Source organism: Galeopterus variegatus, unplaced genomic scaffold (genome assembly GCF_000696425.1).
Source record: "Galeopterus variegatus unplaced genomic scaffold, G_variegatus-3.0.2 Scaffold219, whole genome shotgun sequence".
In the NCBI taxonomy this organism is placed as follows: domain Eukaryota; kingdom Metazoa; phylum Chordata; class Mammalia; order Dermoptera; family Cynocephalidae; genus Galeopterus; species Galeopterus variegatus.
The window spans coordinates 617572-628650 of record NW_007726330.1 but is presented as its reverse complement, the minus strand read 5'-3'; the positions used below and the strand labels follow the sequence as shown (position 1 = coordinate 628650).

General features: G+C 51.8%; 1 protein-coding gene across 3 annotated transcripts in view; it reads right to left on the bottom strand.

Annotated features, from left to right (window-relative positions):
* SAP30BP (SAP30 binding protein) overlaps nucleotides 1–11079 on the bottom strand; it is a 36055-nt gene continuing 24976 nt past the window's right edge. For 2 of the 3 annotated variants that reach the window (XM_008566083.1, XM_008566084.1), the window contains 7 exons: nucleotides 6804–6892; nucleotides 4252–4343; nucleotides 3425–3485; nucleotides 2969–3020; nucleotides 2044–2102; nucleotides 732–816; nucleotides 1–422 (listed from right to left, as the gene is read on the bottom strand). In XM_008566083.1, coding sequence (XP_008564305.1) covers nucleotides 241–422; nucleotides 732–816; nucleotides 2044–2102; nucleotides 2969–3020; nucleotides 3425–3485; nucleotides 4252–4343; nucleotides 6804–6892 — 620 coding nt within the window. In that variant the 3' untranslated portion in view covers nucleotides 1–240. Of the gene's footprint in view, nucleotides 423–731; nucleotides 817–1126; nucleotides 1210–2043; nucleotides 2103–2968; nucleotides 3021–3424; nucleotides 3486–4251; nucleotides 4344–6803; nucleotides 6893–11079 lie in introns of all 3 variants that reach the window. The other variant, XR_550043.1, reaches the window with a different exon arrangement.

Genomic DNA, 11079 nt, shown 5'->3' with positions numbered 1-11079 from the left:
TGAGATGCCAGCATGTGAGAACACAACACTTTAATAGGGCGACAGGCCCCAAGTGCTGGGTGGACAGATGCTGTCCACAGAACCCACTCCTCTGCTGCAATGTCCTTCTTCTGGCTGGAATACCACACTGAGGTTCCTCTCAGGTGGCATCTGGAGAGCAGGTCCTGAAACATATAAAGTGGGTCTCCCAGTGGTCACTGGGCTATATGGTCACGTCAAGTCCTAGCAAGGCCCCTCAGGTCACTGCTTGGCCTTTTTCACGATGGTGCCCACGGCAGAGATGACAGTGGTCTTGGAGCCACTGGCGCTGGTGGTGACCGTGACGACAGCTGGCAGGGTCGCTGTGGTGGTGAGGATGGTGGGCTGGGCTATCGCTGTCACCGGGATAGCAGAGTCCCACTTGCTCTTTCTCTTTTGAGCATCTGGAAATAAAGCAAGAGACAAGTCTGAATCAAGACCGACCAAAAGCAGTGTCCCATTTCCCTGAAGGCCAGCGCAGAGGGAACAGAAACTGAAGGGGCTCTGGCTCCAGAAAGCCCTAGGGGCAGCTAGTGACAGGACCCAACCCAGGCTCCAAAGCTGGTTCTCAAAGTCCAGGCTCAGAAAACAGTATGGCCAGGCCGAGCCCAGGTCCACATCTGCCTGATGCCCATTGCCCAAACAAGCCAGGGAAACCCTTGCTCTGTCTGTGGTGTGGCCGGGAAGCAGAGCTGGGAGAAGCCGCTTTCTACCTGCAACAGCTGTGCTGGAGGTGGTGGTGGTGGTGGCTGTGGCGTTGGTTGTGGTGCCTTTCTTGGTGCCCGTCACAAACTCAATCTGGAGGGGAGAGGGAGGAGAGTAAGACCCGTGCAAAGCTGTGCATCCTGGTCCTTTTGCCAGCTGTCTGCTCCCGGGGGAGTTTGGCACTGCACAAAGGAGGCATTGGAAATCAACGCTGCTGGGACCTCTGGGGGAGGGAGAGGTATCTAAGAAGAGCCCGAAGGAGCTTTTTACCACTTTTAAAAGAACTTTCAAAACAGACAACAGGTCCCTCCCGGATCACTAGGCTGTGCACACGCCCGGCACCCCCTGCCCGCCGCCCCACCTCACATGCCCAGAACCGTTTGGCCAGGCCCCTCCTCCTCACAGCCAGGAGGAGGTGGCGCCCGCCCGCACAGGGGAAGGACAGCTCCGGTCCCCAGGTGCTGCAGACACGTCCCTGCAATAAGCCTGGGGTTCGGAAGGGAGAGGGAAAGAGAGAGAAGGAAGTTTCAATCAAGGGTTAAAAATGAGAAACCCCGCTTATTCCCTTGCACCAGCTCCCATGTTCCTGGCCCACGAGCCAGCACCTCCAAGAGGGGAGAGGGCCACTAGCACGCCCAGGCCCTGCAGCCCCTCTGCCTGAGGGTGAGGGGAATGTCCTGGAGGCCGCAGCTGCTCGAGGAGGGTCAGGCCAAACCAGAGGTAGGAGGAGCTGGTGTCCTGATGCCTGGCTTTCTCCCTCAAACTCTGGTCACAAAAGGCACAGTGCCCAGAGGACATTTTGGCCTCACAGCTCCCTAAAGGACCCAGACCATATGGCTAGGGAGGTGGTGCTCGGGGTCCTAAAATGAAGGGTCACCTGACGATCAGACACAAGACCTAAAGGGAAGCATCCAGGCAAGCCGCTGATCTTAACATATATATGACCTCCTAAAGTTGGGAGGCCAAGAAACACACAGCCTGGGGTGAGCTGGGGCCCAGCACTCTCAGAAGCAAATGCCCTCCAGTCAGGCCAGGGAGAGCACCCATGACCCAAAAGAGACAAGGCCACCAGGGCTTGACAGTTGGGAGGGGAGAGGAGGTGAGGGAGGGCCTAATGCAGTAAACCCCAATATACCAAGAACAAAGCAACAGGGATATGTCTGCAAGCCAAGTCAGAGATGGCAAGCCTGGCACGGTGCAGAAGGCGCAGCCCGGAGCATCACCGGCGACCAAGAGTGGGCCGAGGGGTAAGGGAGTGGCCAGCAGGACCGTGCACTCCGAAGGCCTGCATCTCCATCCAGGACATCTGTCATCACTTACTTTAGTTCGTTCCTTTTTGGCCTTTTCCAGTTTGTCCATTTCAATCTTCTGGGCCTTGGCTATGAAGGCAAGACAAGCCATTATAGAGCAATCTGGGAGCATCTTTCAGCCAAGGGCACCTAATTTGCCCTGCCCTGAACTAAAGGCCCTCACGGGCTTAGGCTCCTTTGCACTAGGCAAAATGAAATGCCAGCCCTTGGTCAACACAGAGCAGGGGTCTCAAACTCAAGGGCCTGAGGTCCAGGGATATGACTGGAAAGGCCAGCTACTCTGAGCTCCAGCTGACTGCTGTCACATGGGAATGCAGGCCCAGGGTGGACTACCTTCCTACTGACTGAGAGAAGCTGGAATTATGAATTTTTATATAAAATGTTAGCAGCTAATTCAAATTAAGGCAAAATTTGTGTGGGCCCAACCAAACACATCTACAGGCCAGGATCAGATCCACGGACTGCTGGCTCGAGACCTGTGGTTTAGGGGCTTGGACCCTCTGAAATCCCTCCCAGTTCTCCAAAGCGCCCTTTAAGAATATGCTGTGCTCTCACTGTCCTCAGAACATATTGTCCCTCTGCCTGGGCTTGCTGCCTACACCTGCTAGGCCCCTACACCTCTTCAAACCTCAGCTCAAACATGGTTTCCTCAGCGAGGCCTTCCCATCCCCTAGGCTGGGTCAGGTGATGCCGCTTGCCAGAGGCTCCCTCTGTACCTGGCAACTCCAGCATAATATACATCAGGGTTGGAATTACTGGTTCAACCATCTGTTGTCTCTGCTATGTCAAAAGCCTTGTAAGTTAGGGATGGGGTCAGTTGTCTTCAAGAGCGTGTACCCAGCCCCTTGGAAATGACCTCACATAGAGGTCACCTAGATGACTAAATGACTGGATGGACAGATGGTAGGTGGGTGGATGAATGGATGGGGGTCTACCTAATGCCTCATAGTAGGAGTCTTCAGACCAGCCATGGGGGTCAAACATATCCTGAAAAAGAAAAGGTTAAAGCTACAGTCAGTACGGACTACCAGATGGATGACATGATTTAGAAACCCAAGTCCCTTGCCCCTGAGTCTTTCCAAGACCTTCCTGGCCTGGAGTCTCCCCACCCTGTATGCACAGGGGCTCAGCTGTCATCCCTGGTCTCCAGGCATGGGTGGCCAGCAAGCCCATACTTGGGCCCTATCTAGTCAGGGGCTCACAGACCAGGTCTGTCGCTGGGATCTCTTTGTTGGACTACTTCAGAACAGGGACCCAAACAAAAGAGATGGGGACTGTGCTCTTCCACCAGCAGTACTGTTACATGGACCTTTCTGTGGCTGCAGATCAAATCCAGCAGAGCAAGCACAGGGTCCTGGGTACCCCCTCCAGCCCCCACATGCAGAACACACCTTTGGGTAGTTGGTGCCGAGCTCATCAATGGCACAGAACTGTATCAGCTTCTCATAGATGCTGAAAGGAGAACAGTACAGGCACTGAGCAGGCACTAGCCCCACGTCCCTGCATGGCACCAGAACCATCCAGTCCTGGGGTTGATGAAACCTTTAGAGCCAGCTACATCGCCCTAAGCCAGCTTCCTGCTGGGAGGCCTGACCTCTTCACAACTGTTAGCTGGGGACTGAGACGAGGATAAGGTAGAGGCGATGGCTACATTTTGAGTCTTATCTGGGCATCTCTGACCTTCAATCTGCATGGCTTGGTCAAACCTGCCATTCAGGTAGGGGCCAGTGCAGGTCCCTGCTATCACACACCATGCTCTTTCCCAGGTGTGTCAGTAGCTCGGGCATCAGATGGAGTGAGACCCAGACACAGCTCTGTTCCTAGAACCTCTCACCTGCATGCAAAAACCAACTTTCATAGTTAGAACCTATAGCGATCATCTAGTCCACCTCAGAATGGAGGCCTTGAGAGGTCGTGTGCTTTAGGAGTGCGGATAAGAAACCAGCCAGGTCTCCCCCATTCCAGTCCAGGTCTCCTGGCTTCTGCTCTACACACTGGTTTGTGTGTTTGGTCTCGATCTTAAACAGGTAGCTCCCTGGCTGGGTTAATGCAGTCTGCTGTGTCTAGCAGGCACTTAGTGTAACGAGTCTGGTGATGGTCCCTCTGGGCTCAGGTGGGATCTTAGCTGGGCCTCTCCTTGCCACCTCCGTGGGGGCATCCTGGTCTCCCATCCAATATTAATGACTCAACTGACCCTGCAGGCTCATGGGAAACTCACCTGGGGTTTCGGAATTCTTTCTTCCTTTGGATAATGTAGTTCATATCCATTCCCTCCTTTATCTTTCGCTCATAAAGCTTCTGGATCTTGTCCTGTGAAAGAGGAACAGAGGGCATGTATGACAGAACCCCACCCTCTCCCAATCCCGGTCTGTGGCCACGAGTGCAGTGCAGAGCATGAACATGAGTCCCACAGAACCACGCAGATCCCAGCTTCAGCCACATTCTTCCTCCACCCAGCCTTCGACCAGGTTGCACACAAGTAAGGTGAACCAAGACCAGTGTGTTTTCATTGCTGCTTTCTCCCCCGACTCCCTTTGGATGAGGAATACAGTAAGCAGTAAAAAGGTCAAGGCAGAGAAGCCACTGAGGAGATAATGAACAAATCCCTGACTGGATAATCTGCTCCTACATCATGTGAAGAAGAGTTTAAGGTATTAGAGGTGATGTGCAGGGACTTATTGCTGGTTTTACTTTTTTTTTAAAGATGACCAGTAAGGGGATCTTAACCCTTGACTTGGTGTTGTCAGCACCACGCTCTCCCAGTGAGCAAACCGGCCATCCCTATATGGGATCCGATCCTGCGGCCTTGGTGTTATCAGCACTACACTCTTGCGAGTGAGCTACGGGCCGGCCCTGGTTTTACATTTTAACACAAGGGGTTAAGTCCTCAGCTGAACTGTGAGTCACAGGAGACGTGTAAGGGCCACGTCCTTTCAGGTGAAGGCAAGAGTAGAGTTTTGGGGTTCAGTCTCACAGACTTCTTAGAATATCTTTTGTGGAGAAGCTCAAAGATGGCTGGTCCACACCAGTTTTTCAAGGGTCACGAGCTCATCTCTCACCAAAACACCCCCACAGGTCCCTATCCTGGCTTGCCATGGGAAAGAGGAGAACCGCCTGACAGGGATCCAGGCTCACCTGCTGAGGCCAGTGCCACGAGTGTCCTCAGGAGGAGGGTCCTGCCCAGCCCACAGCAGATGGCATTAGCACTGCCCAGTGCCAGTGAAGAGGCCCAATACACCCAAGTCTCAGGGCAAAGACACCTCTGAGAAGAGCAGTCTTACCCAGGAAGGCAGGCATCAGCTCAGTTCTGTAGTTGTCTTCCCTAGGGGCAATTAAGTCTACACATTCTCCAGAAGGAAAACATGTGGGGAACTCTCCACCTGTAAGAGGAGGTGGGCAAGGCTGGAGGACCTATGTGATACCCTTTGGGAAGTTTCAGGAGAGGTGATCCCCTTCCCTTGTCCGAGACTAAATCTTTCTGCTGAGACTGGCAGGAGCACTGAATTGCAGAGAGGCTGGTAATACAATCACCAGGGAAGAAAGAAGCCAAGAATTTCCTCCACATTATCTCCTCAAGGGTAATGGAGGGAGGCCTTATTTACATAAGAGTCTCAGGAAAATGAGGCAAACCCACATCTCACAGATGACTTTGCTGTGTCTCCTGGGCCATCAGATCGGTTCTACCACCCCAGGCAAACTAAAACGTCAGCTCAACTGTCATATTTCTACCATTAAGAGGATCTAAAAAGGAGAAGGAATATTCTGAACTCGAAGGCTGACCGGCTGGCTGTCTATGCCTGGCAGATTGCTGGAGGTGTCCTCACAGGCAGGAGCTTGCTGTCTGGCATGGATGGTGACGTGATCCTGGGGGCTGGTGGGGGCAGACGACTCAGCAAAAGGAGTAGACTTCCAGGAAAGGAAGAGAATCTGTGCTGCGCCCTCAGCCCTGACTCTGGCACTCCCCCAGCCTGCCACATTCCTCAGCCACAGGTCCTATGAGTCATCTGTCCGTTAGGGTGGTGCCATGGGCTTGCTGTGTAGCCAGAGGCACCCAGTAGGAGCTACAGGATCAAAGGTAGAGCAGGTGGAATGGGTGTCACGATTGTACAGCCTTGGGTGTCTGTCTTATTGTTAGTCGCAATGTCCCACTCACAGGGGAACCCACAGAGGGACAAGGAGAAACTATCACAGAGGCTGAAATCCCAGCTGTCCCCTGAGGTCCTGGTCCTTAGGGAGTAAAGTGCACCAAAAGGTCCAACTCCCTGGGATTTCAAAACCTCAGGTCAGGTCTGTATGAGGTTTTGTCAGGCAAGAAGCTACGAGTTGTCATTTTAGAAATATTAGGATAGGAATTTGATGCATATAAATGCTCTGTTTTTGGATTTCCAGAATTTGTTTATTTTACATTCTGATGGTTCCTCAGTTTCTTAGCAAAGCTCCTTCTGAGAGGCTCTCATTGGCTCAGTTGGACTGCACAGAAAAGGTTTGTTATTTTCTCTGCCTAGCTTAAGGCCTCATTGAGGGCAAGCTAGGGGCTGCTAGAACAGCACCAGGTGATGTGGCAGGTGTGGTAGTGGCCACACAAGCCAACTCCTGAGATTAGGCTCATGGGAGGCAACCAGGACTGTGGCTCCTCACCTGGCAGCTTCTCTTCCAAAAGGCTTGGTCCCTTTCCCTGCCATGGCCTCCTAAGGTTAAGAGGTCAAAACCAAATATCTAACCCAGGCTACCTTATCTACACAGGCCTCAGCAGCTAAGACTTGTGCTTACCTGAAGGTGATTTGAACACCTGCCAGGGGGTTCTGGTGGGATCTTGATTTCATCAGGTGACATGTTCCGGACTCTTTCAGAAAAGGAGGCTATTGAGAGAAGAGTGAAAAACTCTGTAGGTGAGGGGTTAGGTTGGGGGACAGACATGGACAACAAAAAGCAAGCATATAAAATGTTTTCAGGGAGGGATAAACGCTATGAAAACAGTAAAACAGGTGTTCAGCTGTAACCTGAGAGGGTGTCATTTGAGTTGAGATGAAATGACTAGAAGGAACCAGCCATGTGTCAATTTGAGGAAGAGAAGTTCAGGCAGAGGGTACAGATGTAGAGAATGCATTCCACCAAGTCACAGTGGTTAACTTTTTTTTTTTCCTTTTTGTCTTTTTTCGTGACCAGCAACGGATCGCAACCCTCAGTGTCGCGCCTGTACCGGACCGGGACCGGCAACGGGATCGCAACCCTCGGCGTTGCGCCCGCTCCTCGCTTAGCCAGTGAGCGGCCGGTCTGTATGTGGGATCCGAACCCTCGGCGAGAGCGCCGCCACGCTCTCAAGCGGCGCACTGTAGCAGTGCGCCACTGGGCCGGCCCACAGTGGTTAACTTTTAAGGAAAGAGTATGTCCACAGATGTGCTGGTAAATGTTTAACAACCAGCTGGGGGTGGGGGTGGGAGGAGAAGAGGAGCCATGATCTGTAGCATTTGCCAATTCCCCTGGTGTAAATTCTCCTTCCATGGCCAATTTGAAGCTACCAGTGTGAAGTCATGGAGCCCACGGCTGGGAAGAAATGTGTATCATCAGCTCATAATGGGAGCAGCTCCTGCTCACCACTGGACATGTCCTAAAACACTTCTCCCAGGACTCCAGAAATAACCTGTTGTTATTAGCTTAGGGTCTTTAAAAAAATAAACCGATCAATCCTCTCTTGGCCCACCTTGCTCTTGGGAACAAAAGGCCTGATTCTGATGTGAAGAACCACACCCCCAGGGGACAATTCCCTCAGAGATTTGCCACTGCCCACCCAGCCTCACCCTCCCCACTCTCTTCCCCGTAGCCTCTGGCCACCCTGGTGACTGCAGAGTCCTGCTCTGGATCACTCAGACAATGCACTGCTTGTTTTAAGATTCTGTCTGTGCTCTTTAAAACATTCCCTCATGAAAAGGACCATACAACAAGCAAACAGCAGGCGGGGCAGGGTGGGGCAGGATGAAGGGAAAGAATGAAGAAGCCACCAAACATTCAGCAAGCCCTCACTGGGTACCTACTGTGTGCCAGGCCCCAGCTATCCCATTTCATAGAACAGCTTCCCTGCAGCTGTGTGCCTGCCCAGGCTGCCTCGGAAGGCCTAGCACAGCCTTCCCCTTCTCCTCTCCTAAGGCTGGGTTAATGTTTTCTTAGCAGATAAGGTGCTTTGATCTTCGTTTAGAGTTTCACTGTTAACTGTAAAAAACAGTGCTGAGCAGGACTGGGGACAAGGATCCCAGACTTCGCCAGTTCAGCTGCTTCAGTTGAAGCTTGTGCACACTGCAAATACGCTCTGAGGCCGGACGTCAAGCTGAGGCAGGGTCTTAAAACATGACTACCTGTGCTGATTTTCCATGTCATCAGTGGATCCTCACTGGACTCACCCCAAGAACAGAGCACTGACCTGCCATTTTGGATGAGGGTAAGACAGAAACTGGGTGACTTATAGACCAAAGGTCCTGCAGTGGATGCCAGTGCAGCCCAAGAGCAGTTTCCACCAGGGGACTAGTGCATCTCTTTGCCCAGCACCCTCCTTCGGTCTCCTGACACCACAAGCAAGGTTGACAGCCAGATCTGGATGGAGTTCAAGTGTTATCCTGACTTCCTCCTTCCTCCCAGCCCTTGGATAGGCAGAAGTTCTAAGCCAGAGGTGCAAGGATGCTGCAGAGACTGCTGGAGAGTGGGACCAGCTGGGGAGAGCGGGTCCTTGTATTTCATGAGCATCAGCAACAAAAGCAAAGAGGGCTTGGCAGGCGTTGGGCACATACACAAGTAGGATTAAGTTCTTCCCCGGACTGAAGGGAGTGTATGTGTGCATGTGACAGAGAGACAAAGAGTGCCCTTTGGCATTTGCCAGGAAAGCCTTTTGGAAAAACAGGGTGTGACACTGTTGCCACAGCAACCTAACCACACGCTGGGGCTCAAACGGTATATAGTATGACAGGAGGAGGGAAACCCCTCCTGGGCTAGAAACAAGAGAATTCCTAAGAAGCAACTGGCAAATAAAGGGGCACATTCAGGAAAACTAGACAAAAGTTATCACACAGATTTCAAGAACAGTATTTCAGTGACTCTTTCCTAAGTTCCAAAGTGAATCTAACATAGAAGACATCAGCCCCACATACACTGCTATGAGCAGCCAGAGCCCCACACTATTCTCCCGGGAAATACTTCCAGCAATGTCTATAAACATGTGGAGGCTATGCCGGTGTTTGGGGCTGCTACCTGGGTTTGCAGGATGTTCTAGGAGGGCAGCTGCACATAGGATTTGAGAAGCCTGCTGTCATTGTGAATCATCCCCTGCGCAAGCCCAAGTCAGAAAACACCCACAGGATCCATAGCTGCCAGGTAGGAATCTGAGTAGAAGGAGCTAGTCAGACAGGCTTATGGGATGGCAGGGAGTGGCAAGCCTGGAGCATGGCTGTGGGGTACTGTGAAGTGGCTGAAAGCAGTACGCAGTGGAGCGTCTCCAGCTTAGAAGCGACATGGAGATCCCCACTGGACGGTCACACCAGCACCACTGTTCTAGGCACACGTCAGGCACAGGTGGGGTCCCCAGAGGGCATTGCCAGGGTGTGCACACTCAGCTCTGTTGAACAGCTACAGTGCTGGAGACCCCCGTGAATTGGCTTCCCCTACCAGGCAAGCAACCTGAGTCCTGACACCAAGAGGAAGCAGCAAGAGGAGCCAAGTTCAGGCAAAGGGGCTGACAAGCACGGCATCACCAACGGAAGCCACTTGGCACTAAACTACGTCCTCAACAAAAAAAAGCTAAACTGGTCAGTCTATGAGAAATGGTAAGACTATTCAAAACTATGCAGCTTTAAGATCCATGTGTATCCTCTGTGGGTGAATGAATAAATGCCATGTGGGGTATCCCTACAGTGAGATATTACTTAGCCATGAAACGAAAAAAATTATGGATACGCTCAACAACTTGGATGAATTGCAAAAGCATGACGCTAAATGAAAGAACCCAGACCAAAAAGCTACAATTCCATTTGTATCCGTGGCTCTCAGCTGGAAGTGATCTTCCCCCCATCAATGGGACATTTGGCAATGTCTGGAGACATTCTTCGTTGTCATATCCTGGGGAAGGAGAGAGAGTGCTTCTGGCATTTAGTGGGTAGAGACCAAGGATGCTGCTAAATATCCTACAATGAACAAGACAGGCTCCCGTAAAAAAGATTATCCGGCCCAAAGTGTCAATAGTGCCAAGGTTGAGAGATCCCGACTTAATGAAATTCTAAAAAAGGTAAAACTACAGTGAGAGAGTAGATCACTGCTCGCCTGAGGCTGAGGGAAGAAACTGTCTGCAAAGGGGGTGGGGGAGACAAGAGAACATTCTGGAGAGACAGAAGTGTTCTGTATCAGGATTGTGGGGGGAGGGTAACACAACTATATACATCTGCCAAAATACATCAAATGGCACATTTAAAATTGACAAATCTTACTCTGTAAAATACAGCTATTTTAAAAAAGTGGCATGAAGAGGAAAAGCACCAATTTGGCTGTGGAAGGAGTTGGGGCCGAGATGGCTACTGCCCACACACATTCCACTGCTTGCCCAGCACCACTGGCCAGAGCAGAGGGAATGGCTGTGTTGGCTCCCGGACAGGCTGCTCTCTGACCCCCACAGCCCCACACAGTTTCCCAGTAGTAAATAGCAGGGTAGGGCAGGGCGTGGGAGGGAGAAGAGGTCAGGGCTCCTGACCCCACCAGGCCCTGTGGGCCACCTATTTGGGACAGGCCACAGGTTTCCTCTGCCCTCAAAGCCAATTGTCATGTCCCTACAGTACTATTTTCAAAAGAGCAAACTCTAGGAAAAACCTGGCTTTTAAAAGATCTGAAGGGGCCGGCCCGTGGCTCACTCGGTAGAGTGCGGTGCTGATAACACCAAGGCCCCCAGTTTGGATCCCATATAGGGATGGCCGGTGCGCTCACTGGCTGAGTGTGGTGCTGACAACACCAAGTCAAGGGTTGAGATCCCCTTACCGGTCATCTTCTTAAAAAAAAAAAAAAAAAAAAAAAAAAA